Source organism: Chenopodium album, chromosome 17 (assembly GCF_948465745.1).
Source record: "Chenopodium album chromosome 17, dcCheAlbu1.1, whole genome shotgun sequence".
In the NCBI taxonomy this organism is placed as follows: domain Eukaryota; kingdom Viridiplantae; phylum Streptophyta; class Magnoliopsida; order Caryophyllales; family Amaranthaceae; genus Chenopodium; species Chenopodium album.
Genome location: NC_137850.1, coordinates 6,646,646 through 6,674,610, shown reverse-complemented (window position 1 = coordinate 6,674,610; position 27,965 = coordinate 6,646,646). Strand labels below are relative to the sequence as shown.

The 27,965-nt window shown below is 34.2% G+C and overlaps 2 protein-coding genes and 1 pseudogene across 3 annotated transcripts; 1 reads left to right on the top strand and 2 right to left on the bottom strand.

The window, feature by feature from the left end:
• Positions 1–3,753: 3,753 nt before the first annotated feature.
• LOC145588595 (benzyl alcohol O-benzoyltransferase-like) lies at positions 3,754–11,118 on the bottom strand (annotated as a pseudogene).
• Positions 11,119–15,824: 4,706 nt separating this feature from the next.
• On the top strand, positions 15,825–19,028 carry LOC145587521 (putative F-box/LRR-repeat protein At4g15060). 2 transcript variants are annotated; one of them, XM_081644259.1, is made up of 6 exons: positions 15,825–16,037; positions 16,535–16,656; positions 17,160–17,278; positions 17,486–17,999; positions 18,127–18,285; positions 18,514–19,028. In XM_081644259.1, the coding sequence occupies exons 2-6, from the start codon at positions 16,585–16,587 to the stop codon at positions 18,919–18,921; spliced, it is 1,272 nt and encodes a 423-aa protein (XP_081500385.1). In that variant the 5' UTR covers positions 15,825–16,037; positions 16,535–16,584; the 3' UTR covers positions 18,922–19,028. The 2 variants fall into 2 exon arrangements, with proteins under 2 accessions (XP_081500385.1, XP_081500384.1); XM_081644258.1 differs by having other exon boundaries at positions 17,160–17,999.
• A 490-nt stretch (positions 19,029–19,518) lies between these two features.
• Positions 19,519–23,389, bottom strand: LOC145588593 (uncharacterized). The gene is made up of 3 exons (XM_081645222.1): positions 22,263–23,389; positions 20,751–21,421; positions 19,519–20,545 (listed from the first exon to the last, which is right to left on the bottom strand). The coding sequence occupies exons 1-3, from the start codon at positions 23,387–23,389 to the stop codon at positions 19,527–19,529; spliced, it is 2,817 nt and encodes a 938-aa protein (XP_081501348.1). The 3' UTR covers positions 19,519–19,526.
• Positions 23,390–27,965: the final 4,576 nt, after the last annotated feature.

The following is a 27,965-nucleotide window of genomic DNA, read 5'->3' as shown; positions in this document are numbered from 1 at the left end:
AACTCCTTAGACATCACCAATTTCCTGAAATCAAAGAAAAGCAAACAAATAAAAGAGGAAAAGCAAAATAATCCTAAGAAATGCAAGAAAATGGGAAAACAACTAAGGAAAACACAAACTAGAGAAATAACAAGTAACACTAAAGAAAAAGAGATAAAAGAGCTATAAAAGCGATTAAAATCCATCCTAAAAGAGGCTAAATAAGTGCCATAAATGACACTCATCAAGTCCCAATTTTACCAATGAATTCTTCAATTAGGACCCCGTTGACCCCACCAAAATCGAGCCATTGCAGAGTGAATGCTATTGATGATTGAAGTAGGAAATTTATAGACCCCCGACCCCTTAAGTATGTGGGAATGGCTTGGATAACTGATTTGAGCAATATTTCCTTTCCGGCCCTTGAAAGTAGTTTCTCCTTCCATCCCTGAAGCTTCTTCCATATTTCGTCAACAAAAGTTTCAAAAATGATTTTCTTTGATCTACCGACAATGAATGGTATACCCAAGTATTTGTCATACATGTCTCTCAACTTGCTTCATTTGTAGTAAACTTATGAGATAATCTTTTTGTTGCAAACTAACTCCTTTGCTAAAAGAAACTTCCAATTTTTCATAATTAATCTTCTGCCCGGATTTTGCTTTGTACTGGTTGAGAATGTCAACAATGGTGGAGCATTCTTGTCAGTAAGCTCTAGCAAATAAGAGGCTATCGCCTGCAAAAAGAAGATGTGAGATTTCCAGACCATTATGGCTAGCTTTAATTTGGCCCGACCCCATGGAGTTTCCTCTCTCGAACCTTATTATGCAACATTCTAGAGAAAGAGTCTGCAATGTTTATGTTTGGTTTGAGGATACTAGAATATAACCATTAATTTCAAATACTTTTCCTTTTGTGATGTTTGACATTTAATTATGTGACTTTGTAAGAGTAATAAGTAGTGAATTATTATATATGTCATTCAATTTTTTAATGTAATTGATTGTTCTAGCTTGGAGTGGTACTTTAAGAAGAGAGAAATTTGGAGATTGCTTTAAATTGTGAAATGCTAAGTTTTTAAATTCAAACTTTGAGGCATGGAATTTGGTAAGACATGGTGATAAGTCATCCTGGAACGACTTTATTTAAGAGTTTGCAACATAGAAAATCTGAAAATACGACATTTTGATGCATTAATGAATTTTTTAAAAAAGTTGCTCCACCTACAAAATTGACATAAGACTTACAATTCTGAGCCAACTCCCATGGGTTTAACGCTTATTTTTTGTTTGGAGAAGGGCTTTTATTGTTTTTGTTTGTTTTACTTTAGTGTAAAAATAGGAAGACGGTAATTGAGTGAGCATAATAAGGTACTTTGTTAAAATTCTTAAAACTAAAATCAGAATTTGTTGCAACAGGTTCCTCAAATTGGAACCAGAATCGAAACCTATTGAACAAATTCCATAAGGTATGTGACTGCTTATTTTTGTAGTTGTAATTAACAAAAACCACTTGCCTATTTTTACTAATTGATTGAAATCAAGTGTTATCTAGTAAGATTTTTTTTTTAAAACAAATTAATTAATTAATCAAAATCTATACGACATCTACAAATGAAAACTAAATCAACAAATACATAAAATTGAATCAAATAAGGGTATGGTTTCCTTCATCAAAGCTACGATCGTTGAATAGATATTGCACTGTGATACATCTCTCGCACACAATGCTAGAATATACAACCTTTTTCGAAGAGACGGTCTAACGAGTTGTTGTAGCCGTAAAGATAATTCATCTGATTTACTTGAACGCCTTTGAAGATTTGATAACTGTTGCGATCTCGGACAATTCTTTACCAACGAACGGATAATAGGGAAAAAATGATTACCTTTTTAATAAACCCTTACACACACAAAAACCCTAAACAAAAACAAACAACAAAACTTATAAAAACTTACGACTCCTTTATAGTGAGACACTCCACCATAGGGAGACGGACGAATATCTACACTACTCGTGTAGATTTATTAAAAATTAAAAAGCAAAACTGAAGAAAATTAAGGGAAAAGACATTGGAGAAACCCTAGAAGATAGAGAGGAGATCTAGTAAAAAGGTGTTAAATTAATTTCATTGATATACTCATACTAACACATGTTCTTAAAAGATTGCTACGTATATGATTTTATGTTTCTCAAGCATAGTTTTGACTATATATCAATATTTTCAATCTCAATTAGTAAAAAATTATATAAAATTAATAAAGTGTATATCGAGGGGAATTTAGCAAGATTTCACATGATTATATTTTTGAAAGCATATAAATAAATAAAAAATCTACTTAAGATTGAGTGAATAATGAAAATTTCTATATGCAGCAATTCTTCAAACAAGAAGTAGCTCTGTTCTCCTTACTTTATTATCACTTATTATACATGTAATAAGTTCACTCAATGGCATTTATAAATTATATTTTATTTGAGGTAGTGATCAAGTTTTGCAAATCAAATCAAGACGAGTCAATTAGTAATAAACTTTTGTACTAATTAAAACCTCGAAATTTTGAAAAATGTGAAGAACATATTGATGTATTACTCTTTTCTTTTTGAGTATTGATGTATTTGATCATAGGGTTTAATAACTTGGTTTTCTCTAAGGTCTTGTTCGCTTCACCTTACAAAAATAGTATGTAGTTAAAATAATTTTAGTTCAGTAAAATTAATTTCAGTTCAGTATAATTAGTTTAAATTCAAAAAATTAATTACACTTCAGCAAAAATAATTACAGTTAAGTAAAAACAATTTCAATTCAATAAAAATAAGGTGAAGTTAATAAGACCTAAATGCATTTTTGAATTTGGATTCTCATGTGGGTCTTTTAAAAAGGAGAGTAAGGAGAGAGAAATTTCCTTACACCAATAATCTGAAAACAACCGCGCAGCTGGAAAGAGGAGAGGGAAAATTGAATTAACAAAAATGATGAATAATAAAGATGATATACCCTCTACTAAACGAGTGCCATTTTCGCCCAATAATCATCGTCTACATCATCTCATTGACAAACAAACCTTGTCTTCTAGAGCAAAGGATCAATTTTTTTTCGTACTACAAAGTCTTCATTAAGGCGGGTACACACTAACTTGATAAAACGCATATATAAAAGTTACTATTATAATAAATAAAATTATACAAGTTATTAATCGTAAGATTATATAGTTTGCCTGAAAAAAAAAGATTCTATAGTTTGAATCGCGATATAATAACTATGCTCTCAACAATATAAAGACAAAATTGGCTAAAACAACACAAACTGTTGATTGGGTGCGCTCAATATCACAAACTTTAAGTGGATCAATAAATATCACAAACTTTGGGAGTTGGGTGCGGTAAATGACATAAATGTGAATGATAACATCTACAAAATGGAGGAATGATGATTTGTCCACAAATCAAAATGCAAGAAATTAGTGTTCAAGAACTCCTCATAAATATTACTATATTAGTGGTATTAGTGTTTATGGTGTCATTTCAAGAGCTAAAAGACATGCCAAAAAATGAAGACATTATAAGGCAACATCTTGAGAGGAACAAATGTTTTACAAGTCCACACCATCATTATTTATAGCAAAATTACTTTCCTACACACATATTTATGTTATTTTTCAAGCTTACATTGTGTTAAAGATCAATCACATAAAAAAGAACAAAAACAAGGCATTAAAACAATATTCTAGTTTATACTCAATCTATAAAATTTATACCATGTTAATTAAACCCTTATAAAGAAGAAGAAATAAAAGATGAAGAGCCAAAAGTATTAGTGGTAGGATCAGAAGCATTAGACAACAAACCATTTAATTCCTCGACGAAAATCTTCATAGATTTACTAGGCAAACACATAGGAATTAGGAACCATAATCCCATTCTTTCCTTCCTTATTCTTGAACGGAATATAATAACTCACAACTCCAGGTATTTCCTCTACCCCACCTTAAGCGGGTCCACCATAAATAGGTGGGTCCCATCCAAAATCCAAATCATCAAACCCAGCTCTAGTGACATCGGACACAAGGAAAACTTGACTCACAGTGAAGTGGGGCCTACCTTTTAGTACCATAAATTCTGTAAGTGACGCCATGTACTCTTGAGTAACACTAGCCTTAACCTTTTTCTATCAAATCTAAAGTATAACCTATGGAGTTGTTGCAAAGTTTGCTAGAAATGGAAAGCGCTGCTGGAAGAGCGAAGGCATTGCCATAATAACCTTTTGGAAGAGGTGGATTGAATCGAGATCGAGCATTGACGATGCACATAAGTCGGACTACTTCTTGTGGGTCAAGTTGTAAGGCGATTGTGCGGCAACGCCATATACATGCTATAATGATTTTGAATGTCGAGGTTCTACTGGATTTTAGGTGTGTTTGGATGAGACTACAGGTGGGCACGGGCCGTGCTGGCACGCAGGCGGCACAGGCCCGTCACGGTACGGTGGCCCACCTGTGGGCCGTGGGTCGTGCCGTGAACACAAATTCAAGATTTGGCACGGGCACGGCACGAGGCACGGCGGGCGGCACAATGCCCGACACGTGGGCCGGCACATGGCACGCCCGGGCACGACACGAGGCCCGCCAGGCACGGCACGGCCCGTGCCAACTAGCCGTTGGAAGTAGCCGTTTTCCAACAGCTCTAAAACGGCTAGTTTTTGGCCATTTTTCCCACCCAAAATCCCTATAATTACCCCATTTCTTCCTCCAAAATTTTCACAATTCATCAACTCATCTCTTCTATGTTATTCTCTAATTTTCTTATTCTCTAATTCCTACAATCTTACTCTCTTTCTCTTTTGTGCAAAGAAAAAAATATTCCTACTCTCTATTATTAGTTTACTACAAAAAAAAAAACAAAAAAAAAAAAACAAAAAAAATTCTTATATTTACACTCGGGAAATTATAAATTCGGGAAATTATAAGTTCGGGAAATTATAAATTTGGGAAAGCAATTGAAGCGTCATTGTAAGATCTAACTCAACTTTATTTTAATTTGTTATTGTTATTGTTATTGTTGTTGTTATTATTGTTATTATTGTTTTCTTGGAAGTTGGAACAACTTAATTATATAAAAACTATTTTCTATTTTTATTGTGGATAATTTAGATTGTTAGTGAAATCTGTCTAAGGCGGGACTTGGGCTCAGGACAACGTCGTTCCTAACCTCTCCTACATGGGATCTCATTGACCTAAGTAATCTACTATTATTATAATTATTTTTGAAAACTTAATTTATATAAAAACTACTTACTAATTCTTATTGCTATTGTTATTATTATTGTTATTGTTAATTTGTTATTTGTATTATTATTGTTGTTGTTGTTATTGTTAAATATCATGGCATCAAACCCGAACACTTCCTCCTCCTCTAGAAAAGCCAAGTCAAAATGTAGGGAATCACCAAACCCAAACACTTCAATGCCCCCCCCCCCTAACACCTTTCCCTCCCCTAACATGCCCTTTCCAAACACTTCCACCCTTTTCTTTCATCCCCAAACCACGGAAGGGCACGAAAAAATGGATGATATGGCTCCTTGGACTGTGCCTAGTTCGGGATTTCAACAAACCCAATTCTCACCTCATTTATACGGATCACAACATGAATTTTCTATTCCTAGTAACCAAGGTAGCCAAACACAAGCCTCCGGGTCGAGTGAACAATCCACCCAAATGCCTAACACCCAAAATCCTAACATATTAGAGTGGTGTACCGAAGAGGAATTTGCTCAAACTAATCGAAAGAGTGAAGTTTGGGCACATTATCAATTGAGTAAAAATGGAACCAAAGCCAGGTGTCGGACTTGTAGTAAAATTTTCTCAGCCGATACCAAAGGAGGGACGGGACACCTTAGTAGATATTCAAAAAGATGTGGTGGACCATCTAATGATCCAACCCAACCCAAAATTTCTCAATTCCATCCACAAGGCTTCATTTACAGTTATGAGAGAGATAAGGATGAACTTGGGAGAATGATTGTACATGCCGAACAACCTTTTCTTTTCGCCGAAAATGATGCCTTTAACAAGTACATTAACCGAGCACTACAACCCAAACACAAAAAAATCTCCCGAAAAACCGTTCGATCTGCTGCCATGAAGAATTATCAAGAGTATAAATTGAAATTAGTAAATGAATTGGCTAATCTTCCTAGTAGAGTTTCTTTAACCGCTGATGCATGGGATAGTGGATACGGACTTCACTATTTATGTGTTACTTGTCATTGGTTGGATAATGATTGGTTGTTACAAAAACGCATCATTCATTTTAAAATGCTTGAATACCCTCATACCGGTCTTAACATTTCTCATCATTTAATGGAAGCCATTGATGCATATAGTCTTAGGAATAAAATCATGTCTATGACTTTCGATAATGCAACTTCTATGACATATAGTGCGAATTTGGTTAAACCCCAATTGACCGATTTAGTATTAGATGGAGAAGCACTTCATATTAGATGCATTTGTCATGTTCTTAACTTGTGTGTGAAGGATGGAACACAAGCAATTGGTCCATTTTATAACAAAATAAGGAATGCTATTATGTCTATTAATAGCTCTAACTTGAGATATCAAGAATGGAAAGGTTTTTGCAGGCAACAAAGGATAAAGACTATAAAAATAGCACCGGATTGTCCAACTAGGTGGAACTCCACCTATGAAATGTTGAGTCGGGCAATCGAGTACAAGTTTCATTTAACACTTTTTTATAATATGAAATTTCCACAATGTGCTTTACTAGAAGATGATAGGGCTAATTGTGAAAAATATATGCAGTTTTTACAATTACTATATAGTATGACACATTGTTTTTCTTCTATATATAATCCTTGTTCCCATTCTTTTCTTAGCAATGCATGTATACTTGCACAACTTTTTGCCGAACACTGATCACAACATGATTATCTTCCAGCTATGGAGAAAAAATGGCGTAAATATTACACTGATATTCCTTTTTCTTCTATTTTAGATCCTAGGCAAAAATATGATGGCACTTTTTTATTAATTGATATTTATTATAGTAACATGAATTTTGAAGATGATGTTGAAACTTTTAAAAATAAGGTGACTAATGAGTTTTTCTCTTTATATAGAGTTTATGAAAGTAAATATGGAACCGTGTCTTGATTTGCCCCTTCTCAAACATCCAAAAACGTAAGTAAACGGGCCAAAGGTTTATTTGCACAAGCTGCTAACATGATGTCCAAGTTTTCAGGTACGGAATCATCATCAACTAGGAGAACACAAAGCGATGTTTCGGAGTTGCAAATGTACCTAAGTTACGACTTCAAGAAAGGTATGGACGATGAAGAGAAGTTTGGCCTCGACATCCTTGATTGGTGGAAATCACAAACCATGAAACATCCAATTTTGTCGGCAATGGCTCGTGATATTTTTGCTATCCAAGTCTCCTCCGTTGCCTCCGAAAGAGCTTTTAGTGCGTCGGGACGGGTTTTAGACGATACAAGAACAAGACTAAAACTCGAAACACTTGAAATGTGTGTTTGCTTCAAGGATTGGTTGAATGCCGAAACTCGTTCTCAAGATCGTACTTATGCACAAAACGACGACGATGAAGGAACGTCGACTTCTTTTAGTTCTCATACTTCTCAATCAACTCAATTGACCAATGAACTTGAACCACAAGAAGACGAAGACGAAAACGAAGACGGAGACGAACAATAATAATTACATTATTACATATTTACATTATAACACTATTGTACAATTTTTGAATTATCGAACTTCGTATTCCATATAATAAATGAAGTTATTTACCAAATATTGTACGATTTTTAATTATCATTAATTATTTGTATTATCGATTTATCGTACCGGCTACCGGTATATAATAAAATAAGTTATTCTTCAATTTTTTGTCTTTTCGGATTATCGCACTCATAATTTTTTTTTATTATATGCATTGTTGTTTTTTGCTAAATTAATAAGATTGTTTTTATTTGTTTATATAAACTTAAACATAATTAGATAAATAATTTATATAACCTTAATTAAAACAAAGTTGTTCAAAACAAAATATATTAACATTAACATAAACATAAACATAAATTAATCACATTATTTATATAAAATTAAGTTGTACTAAAAAAAATATATATCGTTTTTTATTTACATTTATTATTAAAAAAAAAAAAAAGTTAAGTGGCACGGTTTGACCCGGCACGGCACGGCCCGCCAGGCACGTGGGCCGTGCCGTGGGCTGGGATGTACCAAAATTAGGTACGGCACGGCCCATTGCCCATGTTTAGATGAGACGTTTAAGAGCATCAGTCTCAGTCGACCCTATTTGATAAAAAGTACAGAGTATAATTAGAGATCAGATTGGATTAAGTATTGGATGGCAAAATAACTATTTTGTAAAATATTACTAAGAGTTCATTTAAAGTAGTCTATGTTATTAATATTCATCTAATGTTATATATATCCCCTGTCATCAAGGCTCATATATATTATCTATAATTAAGGACATTTGATTCTCAAAATGACATGAGTTTGGAACGAGACAAGAAAACCATTGTAGTGTGGACTTTTGGGACACTATTTTCAATTTCGTGTGTTTGGATTTTTTGTAAACACAATTGTTTTTTTTTTATACCTACATGGAATGCGTCATAGCCACCTATCCCCATGAGTTTAAAAAACATAAGAATAATACAGAGTAATAACCAATCCCTAGATATAGGTTTTGAATCATACCTGATACCAATATTATGCAAATCAACACTCTCTATATGTAATCCACCCTATTTTAAATTTATTCTCCTTTTTTTTTTTATGGGAAGTTCTCCTTTTGTTTTAGTAATACTATCACTTAGGGCCTATTCCGATTTGCTGAAAACAACTGAACTGAATTGATTGTGGTTGAACCGTTGAATTGAACTGAACTAAATAGAGCTGAAATAAATTGTTTATAAAAGAAGAAAATTAGAAACTGAACTAAACTGAAATTAAGTTAAACAGAACTAGCCCTTAGCTTAGTTGGAATTTTGTTTAATTGGGATTTTGGTGGGAAATCAATAATATAAATGTGTGAGTGCCCACAAGGCCACAAATCGTGTTTTTACTAGTAGCATCTCAAAAAATCATCAAATGATGGCAACTTTTAATCAAATTGTGAATGTTAGGTGGTAATTTTTTTTTTAAAAAAAAAAAACATTAAGTTGGTACTCCGTAGTTTTAGAAAAAATGGAAAACCTGGGAGGTAAAGATAAAATAATCCTTTGCTTGATAATTTCATTTGTTTACAAAGAAACTTATTTTGTTTTAATGTGTTAATTGTATCCGTTTACTAATTATCATGCACGTGGTCGGGTGACAAGAATTTCAATTTATTATGTGTCATTTTGGGATGGTTCAAATTCAAAATAGGCACAAGTGCTTGATTTATTACCAAAGAAGAAAGATTTATGGACCATGTCATCCATTGACATAATCGTGCCTTCAGCGTCAGCTATTTCTTCTTACTCGTGATGCTCACAAGTTATTTCAGGCGTGTTCCGAGCACAAAGAAGGTGGCGTTCCCACACTGGCTGGATTGACGGTGATTCAGCTCCACGAGCAAGCTCGGCTACTGCGTTCATGAACTGGACTAGGCCTGAAGCATTAGCCATTGTGTGGTTTAATCGTAGTGCTAATATGAACCCTCCACTTTTTAATCTAGTCACCTATTTATTCATCACGGGAAATTAAAAAATGCATATTAGTCGCTGCATGTAATGTATTTTCCTAACTTCCTAGTTCCTACTGCATCAACTAGAACTTCATGGCACACAATTCACAAATACTCTGTAGTATAGTAAAATGGTATGTAAACGTATATATAGACAATCTAATACTCCGTCCATTTTTAATTTCTTGCTCCACTTTTTTTTTCTAACCGTTTTTAAATACGTGTTCTATTTCCTTATTTAAAAAGCTTTTATAATATTAAATTAATTTTCCTCATCTAGTGGACCCACCATAATCATATTTTATTATTTATATTCTCTCTCTTTCAATTATCTCCACTACTTTTGCATTTTATAAATTTTAATTCTTCCACCTACCCCACTACCTCCATATTTTATTATTTTCTCCTATTTCTCCATGAATTCTCCTAAAGCTCCGCGCATGGAGAAATAGAGTAAGTATTTAAAAACGAAGGGAGTATATCAGAACTTACTGAAGAACGCCATCCGTTTCTTAATACTTTCAGCGCAACAATGGAATGTTAAAAAATATGAGATCTAAATGCATAGGTTAATATAAGTAATATGAAATATATATTTACAAATTAACATTATGTTTGGATAAAGAAAGAGTAATCAATGTTCCTCATTCTACTGTCCTCATAAAGAAAGGGGAAGGAAAAGAAGGGGGGGGGGGGGGGGGGGGGGAGGAGAAGAGGAGGGGAGAGAAAGGGAGGGGAAGGAGGAATGATGAGTTTTCCTTCCAAAACTCTCAATTGTTAGAGGGATCAATTTTTTATAATTTAATCCCTCCATTTCTCTTTTCTCCAACTTCCTTCCTTCCTCGTTTGTTATTCAAATGAAGGATACCCCATCTCTTCATTTTCCTTCCCTCCCTTTCCCTCCATTTCCTTCAATCCAAACATACCGTAAAACTACCTGAATTAAAATCAAAGGGGTGTTTAAAACATCAGTAGAATCAGGGACATTATAGAGTAACTCTTTTAGATAAGGGAAAGGTGGCTCTAGTGCATCCCCAAACTCCTCAACAGTAACATTAGCATTCGCTTCAATGAACATTACCCCTTTCTCAATTACACTCCACCACCAGTTTTCTCCCTTAGCCGCCCTGCGAAAGGGTATTACGACACCAACGCATTTGCGACGGCCTCCTTGACCACCTTGGCTGGGTCCCTCCCTCTTAAGGCAGACCCACCACAGTGCATGTTCTCGTTCCGATAAAACTGGATCACCGGGATTTGGAACCGAAGGCCGTCTTGGTCGTCGATGTCAGATAGTTCTTTGAACTCGTATGGGGTGGGAATGGCAGGAGTGATTAGCTCCAGGGTCTGCGTCGTTACGTTGAACGATAGGGATGTGTTTGTACTACCTTTGGACTTTGTCATTATATTATGTATGATTGGAGTTGATAGAGTATACAAATTAATGCGTAGTATAGCTGGTGAGAAGATTGGTTTTACGATGATTTCAATTTGTGAAGAGGAAGTGAAACCATATACTCATATTTATAGACTGCATGGTGGAAAGAGTCAAAGACAGAGGGGACCTTTCACGGACCCCTTTCGTGTAATTAATTAGTTAATGAAATTAAATAACCTATTTTAACTTATTAATTATTAGAGTAAAGTGATTAGTTTTGAGCGAGAGGTAAAAATTCAAATCCCGACCCCTCTAATATTTTCGGCCAAGATCCGCCCCTAGATGTGATGGGAAGGTTAAGTGTATCTTGTAAAGTAAAATAATCTTAATATCTTTTTCTACTATATTTGATAATGACCTTGAAAATTATAGATTAAAATTAATTTGACTACTAATAACCTTACTATCTTTTGTAAAAGACGGCCGCAGAAGAATTTTCCAACAGAAGCAGAGGGGGACCTCTCGTCGGGGCCAGGTCCCTCGTAAATTATTGTAGTTAATTAGTAAATGAAGTTAAGTAACCTATATTTACTTATAAAATATTGGGGTATAAAATTAGTTTTGAGCAAGTGGTAAAATATTTAAAATCCGACCCCTCTAATATTTTCGGCCAAGATCCGCCACTGTATAGAAGCACCCAATCAATATTCTTGCTTCAGTTACATATTTAACAATTTTCTTGATAGTGAATCGTGATAAGTTCATCATGCATGTTGATTCCACCTCACAAGTATAAATAAAATAATTGCATGTTCTATAAATTGGATAATTAAAAAGTTGAAGACTAAGGGAGCAACTTGCAAAACAAAGACAGAGTCAAAAGAAGTTAAACTATAGCTGAAATATATGGTTTTGATCACAAGATGGCCCGAGATAAGATTTTCATTATATGAAACAAGCCATTATAAAGGTCTTTCATCACATTTTCTTTTCATATGGTTGTAAACTTGCAAATGACCAACCAACAAAGTTACTCGGTACATGGGTATAAAAGTTAACACCTCTTAATCAAATAAGTTTATTCGTCTATGTGGTGCAAGTTATACACCAAAAATAATAAATTTAAGACAGAGTGATATCACTTATAAATTTATAATATAATGATTTAGTTCAATTTAGCTACAAAATAATGGGTTCTTGCAGCTTACAGTATCTCTCGCAGTTTTGATAAAGGTGTAATAACAAGTGTAAAGCCATTCAAAAATATAACATTAACGTTGCAATTTTAGTACTCATTAAGTCATGGGAATTTTGTACAAAACTACCTTACTTGCACACTTTTTTGCAAAAAACTATCTTACATACAAAAGTTTGCATAAAACTACCTTTAATAGCCAATTCTTTGTTGACCCATATCTTGTTCACTATCCCTCTAATGTTGTGTGTTAGCTGGGGCAGAAAACACTAGGCGAAAATATCAATTGGCCACTGGTTCAAAACCCCCCTATGCCACCGGTTTTGAACCGGTGGTCAGTTGGGGGGTGGCAATACTCGGTTGAAAAGGCCACCGGTTCAAAACCGGTGGCAAAATTAAGTATTGCCACCGGTTAACCGGTGGCAATAGTCGTTCTCGCAATATATTTTTTTGTTTTAACAACTATTGCCACCGGTTAACCGGTGGCAATGAACATATATATATTTTTTTATTTTTTTTTTTGTTTTTTTTTACTTGAAATATAACTGAACAATCAAATCAAAAAAAAATGACAGCATCTAAATATAAATCGAACAATATCATTCAATTTAATCGAAAAATTACAACATTTAATTAAAAAAAAAATTCCAATATAATCCAACAATTATTACATCAAATAAATCAGTAAAAAATTACAATATAAATCATAAAAAATTACAACATCAAAATCACAAAAACCCCATACAACATCTAAATCAAAATCTTGATTCTTCACTTTCACATCCAAATCAATATACCTGCATCAATTAAAACAAAAATATAAATTGAATAAAAAAAAAAAGAACACTAATCTCGGAATTAAAAAAAAAACAGAACACTAATCAGTTTAAATTAAGCTGATGAAAAAAAAACAAGCACTAATCTCGGAATTAAAAAAAAAAAAAGAACACTAATCAGTTTTTTAAAACCCAGAAAAAAATCCAAAAAAAAAAAACGATAAATATCCTAAAAAACACAGAAATCATAAATTATTAAAACTAAAAAAAAAATTGCGAAAAAAAAACCCAAAAATCATGCATGTACTTATAAACTGTCGAAAATCAATCACAATTAAACGCAAATCAATCAAACCCGGCAAATCAATTAACCCCCAAACTTTCGAAAATCAATTAAACCCAGAAATTTCGAAAATCAATTAAACCCAGAAATTTCGAAATCAATTTCGAACAATATTACAACAATCAAATCCATAAAAATCAAGGCATTTACCTGTAGATCCATAAACATGCACAAATCAAGGCGAAAAGTGGTGTTGATGATGTAGATCTGTCGGTGTTGTTGATGTTGGTGTTGCTGGTGTGGTGGTGGCGTGGTGGTGATTTCGTGGGTTGATGGTGGCGAAGGAGGAGAACGGAGGAGAGAGGACGAGAGGGAACAGAGAGGGAGAGAAGGAGAGAGAGAGATCGAGAGAAGGAGAAAGAGAAGGAGGAGAGGGAAGAGATGAGAGAGAAAGAGAAGGAGGAGAGGATGAAGGAGAAGAGGGGAGATGGGATCGGAGTTGAGGTCGAAAGAGAAGGAGGAGATCAGAGGTGGATGTTTGGTTGAGGAGAGAGGGTGGAGAGAGGAGAGAGTATGGAGGAAACGGCTGGGAGAACAAAATGGTAGGGTTTGGGTATATAAAGGGCCGGGTTTTTTTTTTTTTTTTTTTTTTTTTTTTTTTTAATATACTTAGTTATTGCCACCGGTTCAAAACCGGTGGCCTTTCAAATTTTTGCCACGGGTTTGGTTGAACCGGTGGCAATAACTCTTTGCCTCATCCCGCCACTAATTTTTGCCACGGGTTTTCAAAAACCGGTGGCCAATGAGCGTTGTATTTTTCAATTTTTCTACTAGTGAAAGAGAAAATGAAAGATATCAAAGTCAATAAAAGAAAGGAAATTAAGAAGTGAATACTAAATGATACTCAACGTATTCTTGCTTTCCCATATGAATATTATAAATGCCTAGTAAAAATTTGTCTGAGTACCATTTTTGACACTATATTTCCACTGAAATTACAAGAATTTATGTTGGGGGTTTTGCTGAGGAAAACTGCTAGGATAGTAGGATTCTTGCTAGGCAATAAAATTTGCAAACGATACCTCATAATATATTTCAAGACCTCCCTTCTATAATTTTAGGAGAAGATAGATTTGATATATGTTCCAAATATGTCCGTCTTCAAAGTCAGCTCTTAGCAAATAAATTTTGGATGACCGGACAAGGGGGCCAAAGAAGCAGGCAATTGTTAGTAATACAATGCCTAATGCATTTTGATTCTAGGTTTCAAATATATATAGCACTATCCTTGATTCATGTCTTCGTCGCTTGTAATTACATAAGCTATTTAACAGCATTCCAGCTTCTCTCTAATCACCTTAAGATGAACACCACTTGAAAGATATCAATTATTTATCACTTTAAAGATAGCAAAAGACCATCTTATCAAATCAAGTTTCAATTCTTGGGCAACCTAATAAATATAGCACTCCTCCAATAAACATAACAGCTTGAAGACAAAACAAACATATAAACATTAAGGCCCTGTTCACACGTCACCTTAAAAAAAAATTAATCAATAAAAATAATTTAAGTTTATTAAAAATAAGTCCAGTTCAGTAAAATTAATTTCAGTAAAAATAATTTCAGTTCAGTAAAATTAATTTAAATTCAGTAAAAATCAGTAATTTTAAAATAATTTCAGTCCAGTAAAAATAATTTTAGTTCAGCAAAATTAATTTCAGTTCAGCAAAAATAATTTAAGTTCTATAAAAATAATTTCAGTTTAGCAAAAAGAAAGTGAAGTGAACGGGGCCTACTTATCATAGAATATTTAACTTATTGCTTACAAATAATATGTGGTTTTAATAGTTCAACTACATTCTTATGCAAGTAGTTCAAAACACAATGAATTGTGAATACTTGCAATCGCAAAATAAGTTAACTATTCACGTCACCTTGAAAAAAATAATTTCAGTTCAGTAAAAATATATAATTTAAAAATACAATAGAAAATCAGTAAAATAATTTCAGTTCACTTAAAAAGTTAAAATAATTTCAGTTCAGCAAAAATAAGGTGAAGTGACGGGGCCTAAGACCGTCTCACCTAACACGGAAAAACCGAAAATCATACTCCCTCCGTCCTTTATTGATAGTTCCTTATGGGCATTTTTCACGGGAATTAATAAACACAAATAAGAATAGTAAAAGTATATTGAAAAAGTAAATTGATATTAGGTATGCAAAAAAGTAGAGAGAGAAGGTAATAAAAATACATGGGAAAACAAAATTTACATGAGAAATTTAAATTTGCACAAATATTGTTGCAAATTGAAGGAAATTTTGGTAAAAAATTAATATTAATGGTTATTGGAAAAAAGAAATGAGGTGAATATTTTAAGATTAAAATTTACCCATAAGGGACTATCATTTCGGAACGGAGAGAGTATAAAGGGAACTCACCGTCTCAGCCGAAGCGTCTGGTCTTCGAAGCTTGGGCATGTTTAGAACTTCCACCAATCCTAGAAATACTAACGAAACAGCATCATTATAAGCCAAAAAAGAGAAGGACCTTGCCACTGAGCTAAGGTTTTCGACAAGAGCATCGGCATTCTGAATCAATTCTAATTTCAATCAATAATTCAAGGAGCATAATCATATCAGAGTCTTCGGCATAACATTATATAATTTTCCATCTGTTCAAATTTATAGGTTCGATCTTCTCTAACTTCTTTTTCTTTTTCCTCTCATTTTCAGTGTTTTTATTCTTGTGCTTTGAGCTCTAATTGCAGTTTTTTTTTACAATAATCTGGCGTAATTCTAATTTAGTATTATGCACTTAGTTCCAAATTTCAATTTTATGCATATACCCTTGTGTGATTCACTAACATCAAGTATGCTGTATAACATTCTGGAAAAAAACCTAGAAAATTTCAATTTATTGGGTCTAATTTTTGTTTTAATTTCTAATTACTACTCCGTAATTTGTTATTGCATTTATAAGTATTACTTAGTATAGTATTGTCACTTTGCATTGTCCATTGGAGTCAAATGCAAGATAAGTAACAGCGCTGTTAAATTGCTAGTAAGTTCATGTGTGAATGAATGCATGTAGTAGTTATGTTTGTTTCATGGAAATCTATTCCTCTACATTTAATTAACGAATTCATTGATTATAGATTGTAAACATATTTGTTCGTTCTTCATAGGCCCAGGGTGGTCAGGGACGGGCTTGATTATTTCGTAGGTGCTCTCAAGAATGGCTTTTGTAGATCCTTCGAACATGACTTGCAATGCCAACATGAAGAAAATCTTACCTTTGGAAGACATGGTAAGTTTTGTTTATAGTCATTACAGACATCATGTATATAAATTGAGGGTTTGTATGGACAAAAACTTTTGTATAAATTCGATGTACAATTACATTGGGGAAAATTTTGTTGAATTTAGGGTAACTTTTACATTTTTTTGGGTAACTTTTATCAATAAAACGTATATAACTTTTATAAATATCAGTGGGCAACTTTTATTCATTAAAGGGTAACTTTTGACATTTTAAGGTAACTTTTTAGGGGACGTACAATTGTACATTCGATTTTTGTAAATGTTTGTGTTGTCACGATTGCTCTAACTTTAATAGTATATATTCAGTGGCAATATTTTGCAATAAATATATTAGTGAGTAGCTTGCAGATTGATGGCAAATTTGTTATGCGTTAAATGCTATACTTGTTTGGTAGCCTGATAGATGAATCTTTGTTAACTTGGTGATTTAGTCATTTCTGATATCTGTCAGGCCTGAGTTGAATACACCTTTCTTATACTGTATTTTAGGACAATTTGGAAGGCGTGGATCGAATCAGTGAGTTGCCAGAAGATATCATGCTGACCATACTTTTTCAACTAGAGATGGAAGAGGCAGCCAAAATTAGTATCCTGTCAAAAAGATGGAGGTACATTTGGACCAATTGGACTGATTTCAACTTTGACTGTTTAAAAGTATTCCCAGAATGTAAGTATAATGATGATCCAAAGCGGATTGAAGCAGTTAAATATATTAATTGGGTTAATCAGGTAATAAGGCTGCATAAAGGCCAGTCTATCAATAAGTTTAGAGTCCAATTTGGCTTTTATGAAAGGCCGGTGCATCATATTGACAGATGGGTTAAATTTGCTTTGGCAAAGAAAGTGAAGAACCTGGAGCTGGAGAACCTGGACTTGCCATTGTATGACTGTCCATGTGATACTTACACTCTGAAGCCTTCACTGTTTGAAAGCGGCATCAGTTTTCTTACTTGCTTGCGTTTGATTGGTGTTAATGTTAGTGGAGAGTTGCTTGACTTTTTGTTGACAGAATGCCACCATTTAGAACAGCTTGTTGTAGACGGCTCTGACACACTTGTGAGCTTGAAGGTTGCGTCTTTCAAGTTGAAACAGTTGTCAATACGCTATTGTGGTTCATTGAATAAACTTGAAATTGATGCTGTGAATCTTAGTTATTTGGATTATTTTGGCAAGCCGATTATTGAGTTCAAAAGTTTGCCATTACCACTTGCTGAAGCAGCTTTTGATGGAGAATGTTGTCGTGCCACAACTCCAATATGTCAGCAAATTGCGTGTTTTGCCATGCAACTATCCAAATTTTCTGTTCGCTTCATGATTAATTCTCCACTGGTTAGTGCAAGGATGCTACAGTTTTATTTTTTCAGAAATTTGTTTGTTTGTTTTTTTTTTCTTTTCTTTTTGGGTTGGTAAAATTGTGAATTCAAGCTCCTAACCCTTGACTATATTTATGACACAGTGGGAACATGTCCTTTGTAATATTCCTGCTGAAAGTCTTCCATGCTTCAGCAACTTGAAATTTTTGGAGCTGACTTATTGGCTTGATTCGATAGTTGATCTTCCTAGTATCATAAGATTATTAGGGGCATGCCCGGTGTTGTGTGAATTCAAGCTGCAGGTAAATTAGTCTAACCTTCAAATTTTAGAATTTTAAGTGTTTTACTTTACTGCTACTGTGCATTGTTCCATTTCATTTACAATTCCAAAACCAATAATTCTTCTACCAAACTCTTTCCATAGCCTAGTTTCTGTTGCTAGATCTTGTGCTTGGACATGAGATTTGTTATTATAATGGTTAAAATACCTATTTTTTTTTTTAATGGGTTTGATGTTCATCATGTTGCAGGTTTGTTGGATTAGTGCATCGTGTATGCCAGAGGAGGCTCGAGTGTTGCAGGGATTGGAGCCCTTATCATTGATGAACCCGCGAGAGGGCAACAATCGCAACATTTATATTTATGATCATAGTTTGGAAGAGGACAACATAGAATACAAAGCTTTACCATGTCTGAGGGTGTTCCAACTTGTTGGGTTTGTTGGAGGTGATGATGATTTGAATTTGATACTAACCATATTTGATATGGCCATCCAACTCCATAGCTTCATATGTCACCCTTTAATGCCCTTAGTCGGGGGTATTACAGAGGATGCGGCTCATGAATCTAGAAGCCGTGCAACAAAGCTTCAAAGTTATATTCCACCCAAAGTGAACTATGTTATCACCAACACTTATAATGCTGTGGATTTGATGTAAAACCTTTGTGTTCTTTTAAACTTTTAAGTGTGTCTGTATTTCAAGTTTGATATGAAAGATATTGATTTTAATTATAAATAAAATGATATGTAAATATTTACTATTTAGATTCCTTTCCAATGTCGCCTATTACAAACAAGATTTTGGTCCTGCTTTTAATGCATTGTATGTATGGAGCTGAGGTCACTTTTCATTTTATTTTATTTTATTTACAACACATGCTTGCAACATATGTTTGTTACATAAACATGTTTCCTCATTTCCTCACTAAACATCAATCTCATTGTAATTTACTCACCAAAAATAATTCTATAAGGCGGTAGAAGGTAACTCTAATAATTACAAAATGGAGAAGGCAAATTCAATAAATTCTCTTTGTTTTAATATAGTAAAGGAAGCCACTTTGGCTTTGATTACAAATGTACAAAGCAATGAAACAAATTTTGAAATGGTCTGAATAATAGTGTTTACATGGATTACCAACTAGCAGTCAAAATCAAGTGTTGATCCCACCTTTAAGCTAAGGTTGGACATAGCTTTTGATACATCCTACAAAAGAAACCGGAAAAAAAAAAGAATATAAATTAAGCAGCCAAATTCAGTTTTCAGAACTTGACACACTGGTTAGGCAGGCCTGTAACATGATGCACAGTTACAACTTCCAGTGCAGTGCAGTTGAGCACATCCATTCTCAGCTTCGCGCCAGCTGACTTTAAGCCCCTAAGAGACACGGCCTGGTTGAATAGGTTGATCGAGGGCAATCTAGAAGCTGAAGGCAACTTACCATTAGGCAAATAGTTTCGAAAATCATCTGCCAGAAGGGGTACCTCAAAGTCAGTCTTATCATGCTTGACAACATTGTCTTTAGCACTAATGTGAGCTCCGGGTTCCATATGGTTGGTTGAAAAGCTAGCTTGATTCGGGAAGTTTGGATACAGACTCACATAACCTCGTAAGTACATCATGTCAATGAGGAACTTCTTCCATGAGGCTTGCCATCCATTGGTTCTAGACTTGGGAATCTGAACTGGGTTTTTCTTAGGATCCTCAGTAAAGCGCATGTTCATGTACACATAAAATTCTCTCCAGTGCTTGGGGAAGAAAACAGCACCCCAACTGCAGGGGAGCTGGTGTAGGTAAGGGGTGTTTGGATGAATGCGTTGGAAGAATTCAGTTGCATTCCACTTTGGTCTCTCTTTCACTACTTCAACAATTCGAGGAGTGTAAAGAGAAATTGAAGAGAGCTCGGGGAATGATACTTGAGGGTCATAGTGGTAGGCTAAGAGAGCATACTTGATCCATAGATAATAGTAAGGAGATACCTCAATATCATCTTCAAGCAATAGACCGAAGTCATCATCTGAAGACGGATACCAACTCTCACTCACTGCTCGAATTAGTCCTCCTTGAATGATTCTCCGCTTTAAAGTCTTTGTTCCATGTGGCCACTCAAATGTGCTCAATAGCTTTATTGTTGCCTCGTCTACTCTGCTATCCACATTGAAGGAAATTGGAATGTCGTCACCCAAGTAAAATGCATTAGTGAGAGACTTGAGAAGCCTCATGAGAGAACGCACACGATTTTGGGTGATAATGTTGATGGAGATTCTCATCTTGTTCCAATCTGTATAACGCGTAAGTATATGTTTGGTCAGAAGATGTTACATTAATTCAGAACTTTGAGTAGTGCTAAATGTTTTAAGACACTATTGAAATGAAAATTTCTATACAAGTCTAAGCAATCCTTAAACGCGACACATTTCTATCATTTTAGCCTGATTTACGTTATACAAGAGGTAGGACTTGAAAAAAGATAAGAGAACACTTACTTGGCAAAGCAGTAGATCTTAAATCAGCCATCCAAAGGACCTTGGTCACAGATGCTCTAGGCAGAAGAACAAACGTAGAGCCATTTTTACTGGTCTCGGATGCCATTTTCAATGCCTTTCTCACATCAGAATCAACATCATTAACAGCAATAACCACACTCGGGTTGTGAATTTTAATGAGCCCTTTCATGCTTGCATACACACTTTGCACTATAGGCACTTCAGAGTTAGATACTCCTGAAAGTGCCCCAACTCCGAGATCAAATATCTTAAATCTTCTCTCTTTACAAACTGATTTTGGCCAGCTCAAAGCGGTTGCAGCATCTTCACAAGGACAGTACTGGCCACCTGAGACAACAATGTAGGCCTTCTTACCAACAGTAGACCTAAATTTCTCAAGAAGAGGAGCAAGGGCCTTCACTTCATTGATGGAGTGAGCATAAAACAGTGCATCAATCTTTTGAGGATGCATTGCCGCCCATTGAGTCACATAACCACTCGAAAGGGCCCTCCACCACTGATCATCTCTTACTTGAACAACATCTTTGAATATGACAGTAGTTTCAGACACATAAGCAAGTCGATGTTCACTATCTCCCCATGTTTCCTTGTCTTTCGGATCAACTGGAAGCACAAAGGAGCCAGCATTTCGGTACTTTTGAAGCTGATAGCTGCATACCATCAACACAATGACATTAGACCATTTGACACAACTAAGTAGAGAAGGAAACAGAGAAGGAGAGAGTTGACAGAACGAAAAGAATGGAATTTTTTTCTCATTACATCAGTGTCAAATACTATGTTATATGTGGATTATGTAATAGTGATATTCAAAATGAAAGTTGTATAAGTATATAAAAGGATAAATAGCATGGTTCACAATATCAAAACAACACAATTGGTAGATCAAGACACGGGCTAAAAATGGGCAGATCAATTAGAAGGCTGCATGAATGAAAGGCGTACTGGATGAATAGATGCAAAAATAAAGTGTTTTAGGAAAAACTACGTTTAAGGTGATACATAAAGTAAAATTGTATCCAAAGTCAACAACAAAATACGCAAGAAAAAAAGGTGAAACAAGTAATGAAGGCATCTTCTCACTGTAGGATATGAATTACAACTTTAATCTAGTGCAAGATTTGTAGGCTATGCATTAAAACATAGCTTAAATGCTCAAGCATACATTGGTGTTCATTGACTGCTATAAAAATTACATAGAATAAACATAATACAATATCAAGTACAATAGAACTAGAAGCATCTCATATAAAATCAATAAATCAATGAACTAAGTTGCATCAAAAACATATTAAGCACAAAAGTAGATCAGGAGAAGATCCCATGTAGAAAACAATTCAGGTTTCTTAAATATTAATATAGCAAATTCCTTAAGTGTAGTAAATTATACTAAGCATGAGAGATGAATCAGGACTTCAGGAGGATGATTCTATTCACTAAAAAACAATGCAAAGCAAAGTAAATTGCATATAAATTAAAACATTGGCTTACCTTAGGTGCAGATCTTCACCAGTCATAAAGGTCATGGGATTCTCAATGAAAAGAGTCTTGACAAGCTCTGAAGATAAAAACCACGAGCTCGAGAGAAAATCCACCTGCACCACCTTTTCAACAAGGATATCATAAGCTGGATCAGGTAGATAGAGACCTGCCTCCTTCGAACGAAACTTCCTATAGCTGGGGAAGGTGAAATCCTTCTGTCTGAAAGGTAAAATCCTCCCTATGCTTCCAAGAACAGAGTTCTTGTACTTCTCTGTACCTGCAACATGGGAGAGAATCTGAAGCATTTTCTTTCCCGGTATCATGTCATCATCAACGATATATACAAGATCAGCTTCTGTCTGCAAAGCCATTTGAAACCTTCCATAGTACTTAAAATCATAATTTGAACCCACAAAACTAATCCTGCTATCATTGTAACTCTGCACGATTCTTCGTAGTGACAGCTCATTCGGACTTCCAAAGGCAAGAACCCAAACATGGTGAAAAGGGAGAGTTTGATGTAGCAAAGAATCTAGCTGAGCACAAAGAGTTTTTCTCTTGAAATGGTTTAAAATAACTGTAACTTTTGGTTTATTAGAGCCCTTTAAATCCCACTTTGATGGCATTGCCATTAGTTGCCGAAGAGTCTCAATGCCAAAATTCTTGCTTTGAAACTGCAACACCTCATTATAAAGCTCAGTCTTCAACTTGATCATTTGAAGATCATTGGACTTCTTCTGCATAAAATCGATCTTTTCGTGCTCACAGACCTCAGCCGGAACAGTTGTTTGCATTGCTTGCATATCAGTTGCAACCAAATTAGATACTTCTTGGTAGTGGCTCACAATGTTGGGTTGTATAATATAGTCTTTCCATTGCTTTGCAAATTGAGTAGCCCATGTGAAGTCCGGTTTAGTCCTTAGATCAACTGAAGGGCTCATGTAATACAGAAGAAACGTAGCATATATTGCAAAGGCGAATTGTACACAAGTGAGTGTTGTTACCAGCCTAGTAGAACCACTCTTATGCCCTTTTAGCTTCCCCTTTCCTCCTACATAATCATTTAACACTCCTTCCAGATAATCGCCACTTTTGGCATTTGTACTCGCGTTCTTGTAATTGTTGTAAATACCCATTTATCAGATTTGTTCAAAGAACTACTATACACCTGCTAGCCAAAAAAATATAAAATAACATTGGTCACATTCAAGATCTATCAAGCCATGTTTTCATTGCTATTCTATAAAAAGGAGAGAATAAGAATACACAAGATTCTTATTCTAGTAGTTCATAATAATGAAAAAGAGGGAGAAAAAGGTCAGAAGAGAGCACAAATTTCAAGTATATGTCTGATGTAAATTTTCAAGCATTAATTAACCGGGAAAGTGAATATAAAAAGAAAGAATGTCCTACAGATGAAGACTTGATATTTGATGAAGCACTTTATCATACAGAGAATCATACTGTTTTCGCCTTCTTTTTTACACAATGTTTAGGAAATTTTAGGTGTGAAAATTGGAAGCAATGGTGCTTAGGTACAAAACTCGATCATGGATAATTGACCTCTATTAGGAGCAGAAGGATTGAAATATAAATTAACCAAAGGCTTAAACAGAGAATGCAACACTTTATCTAAAAAACTATGTTTTCATTGTTTCGGAACATGCATCCACCAATAGTTACATACAAGTTCATAACAATCAAAAACACAAGAACAGATAATCCTTCATACCTTACTGTCAGCTGTACACTGATATCGTTATGCTGCAGATATCGCTGTTACTCTTGTTACAGCTGCAACATAGTCATTTACAAAACGGATCAGCAACACCAGAATGAACCTTGAGTACGTGAAGGATCCAACCAAGTTTGATCTCGCGTTGCAGCAAGGAAGAAAGAATTGTTACTGATAACACGAAAAGGAGTTAGTTAACAGAAAAGGTATTAAGGGTGTGATTTTTTCATTTGAATTACAACAGAAAGTGTGCAAACTAGTTTATATATAACAGTATAAATTGCTTCTACAAGCAATATGAAGCATACATGAGAAATGCATCATAGATCACATGGGCCTAAACACCACAAATTCATGTCTAATGATTAAACAAACTATTATTGTCATGAAAAAAACTATGCTTTAAATTCACTACATCTCATCCATTATCCCACTCAATCTAACTAAAATAAAGCCAGTTTTGCTGCCTTAAAACTGGGCTAATCCTGCGATTTTCGCATAGACTCTAGCTTTATTATTAATTGTCTTACTAACAGTTCTAGTTTATTACATGTAGTTAAATTTTTTAATTACTGCATTAACTAATAGCACACAGAATCCTTGTTTTTTTGCTTCTTTGTAACAAAAAAGTGTATGCTAATCTGTTTCTAGTGCTAAAATAACGTGTATTTTACCAATGCATTGAGCAAGCTTCATGCAGCAAAAAATGGACTGTCATCTAAAAGGATCCCCCCTCCAAATAACATATCACTTAATTTTTTATTTTATTTTATTTTATTTTATTTTATTTTTTTTGCATTAAAATTAATTCGTTAATAAAATATCATACGTAATATTACATACGTAAAAGAAATTGGATATAACAATATTTTCATTTAATTTGCTTCGTTGCATAGGCCATTTTCCAAATATAGTAAGAAAATGAATTAAAATACACTTGATAAAATATTCCACATCAAGATGTATAATGTACATAATAAGGAATGCCGGTTAAAAAAGTGTTACTAGCTTACGACTATCAAATTCAGCCTATTATTATTGCAAGGACAGAGAGACTAAAATCGAAATTCAAACCACAAAATAAATCCTAATAAAAATCTTTCAAAATCAAATATGTCAAACCTCTAGTTCCCAAGACCAAGATCTATGTGATCATGTCGATGCAATACAAAGAATAAAACCAATAATTAAGCAAATTAAAAATAAATCAACAGTAGACAAGTCAAAGTAGTATAATACCTTAGAAATTAAGAATAAATTAAATAAATGAATTAATCTAACTACGTTGGAACACGAGGATTTGGGTTTCCTTGTTCTTCACTAAAGGAAGCCAAAGAATAACCTCAAACTTACACCACCAAAATCAAAGTATGACCATTAACTTACAAATTAGGAAGCGTAATTTTGCAAAAATTGTATGAAAAAAGGAAGATTGATTCAAAATTATATATACGTGTATCATATTAGGGTCGGTATAGTTGACTTTTCTTTTTGTTTTTGAAAATTTAAAGTTATAAATTATGCAAAAAAAAAAAAAAAATTGTTAATGGCATTTTACCCAACTAAAATTTGGTCAACCATGAATGTGCAAAGAAACCCATGAACCCAAATTACACAAATTTGCTTTATTTATTTATTAATTTATTTTACTTATTATTTTTAGGAGTTAGAAAAATAACGAATGGGGTTAGGTTGCTTGTGAAAAAAAATAACGAATTTTCTTGAAAAAAGTGCTCATTTTTCAGGGGAAATGGCATTATATATGCATTTTATAAAACGAATATGGTATGAACTAAAATGAGTTTTGTGAATTGAAATGGATATTTTTTTGGGTTGTTAAATGGATTTTATGGTAAGGTCCAAATAACGTGTGGAAGATTGGAAACTATAACATTCATAGTGGAATGGTACTGAGATTCAATGGATTTTCATAAGATTGTTTTACTTCATATCAATTCTTATAAGGAATTATCTTAATTATGTACATTGGTCCTACATTGTACTCGTACATACTTAAGCTTGGTCCTACAAGTATACAATAGCAACTAGACTTTGCAAAAGATTACCCGACCCAGAGTGACACAAAGATCAACCCGATAAAATTGAGTTTCAAGCACAAAATTATGACATGAAATTTGATAATATGAATAAATTTATAAATTGATAATATGAAATTTGATAATATGAATAAATTTATAATACTTACATTATTTTTTTTGCTAATTCCGAGCCCAATTCGGATCCCTAAGGACTAGAATGACCCCTGAAACCTTAACCGAACATTTTTCGACATGTAAACCGATGAAAAATTTGAATTAGGCTGCAATTTACAATTTATACGAACTTTTGGGCTGTAATTTGCAATTTTTTTTAAATGGCTGCAATTTACAATTTATACGAACTTTTGGGCTGTAATTTGCAATTTTTTTAAATGGCTGCAATTTGCAAAATACGAACTTTAAATGACTGCAATTTACAAATTTTTCTTATTTTTGTGTACGTTATTATTGTCCGATCGGACCTAATTAGTACTTCTTAATATTTCCGCACCATATCGATTTTATCACCTTATCAATTTTAACTACTACTCCGTCTCTTATTAATATCAGATAACTAATCAATTTCAGCTCCTTTTCAAGTATCGCCTGCGTATGTAGCTTGAAATTCCATGAACATTGCATATGCATATACGTAGATGTACCTTTTGTTAGAACACAATCAAAGAGCTATTGGCATCCCCATCATCCAATAGCTCAATATTTATCTGCAAGATGAATATTTGAAGCCTAATAAGACCTTTTATGTGCCTAATATACGACCATGACTGTACTTTGTACCTACCAAACACCCTAGTTAATGAATATGAAACCAATTTCATCTGTCAAATAGGTATTTTAATTTAAGTACTCGTTTTAACTTTACTTAAAAGTGGAGTGCAACCTAATACTTCGTAGTAGTTGATTATCTCCCGGCATTTCAAATTGACTACAAACTACAATTCAAGTAATAAACTATAATAGTGTGATCTCTTTCTATCGTGCTTTCATTTAAGAATTGAAATACTTCATGCCTTAAAATAATTGGACTTCAACTTTTAGGGTCAAATTAGGATAGTTTGACCATTTATTGATTACTAGAAGTGCTCAATCTAGTTGGGGTTGGTCCAGATTGGATCATTTGCGAATTTTGGATTGGATTAATTCAAGTCGGCTCATTTTTTACTAAGACTTATTGCAAATTTCGATCAGATTGAGTTGGGTCATACATGGAAAAATGGTTTTCTTATGAAGTATATGTGTTAGATTTTGGGAAAACTCCTCAAATTGGAGTATGTACCATTGATTAATATGTATAGAATTTACAATACTAGTTTTAATCACGTTAGGAAACCTAGTACGATAAGGATACAAAATATACATAAAATCTATCATAATCTGCGACAAATATTATCATAAATATAATATCTATGACACCCCCGCAGTCGTAGCGGGAGGAGGTAGTACGCTAAGAGTGGACCTAAAATCCAATAATAATTCTCGTGGTAGGCCTTTAGTGAAAATGTTCGCAAACTGATATCTCGAAGGAACATGCAGAACCCGAACTTGCCCCAAAGCAACCTTTTCTCGAACAAAGTGAATATCCATCTCCACATGTTTAATGCGTTGGTGTTGTACCGGGTTGCCAGAAAGGTAGATAGCACTGACATTATCACAATAAACAATAATAGCCTGCCGTAGAGGACAATATAACTCAAGTAAAAGATTACAAAGCCAACACGCCTCAGAGACAACATTTGCGACACCTTGATATTCTGCTTTTGCACTCGACTTAGACAAAGTATGTTGACGCTTAGATGATCAAGACAGGAGGTTGTCCTCAAGGAAGCAACAATAGCCCGAAGTGGACCGTCGGGTATCGAGACAACCTCCCCAGTCAGCGTCAGCGTATGTAATTAGTCGATGTGAAGTAGACGGATA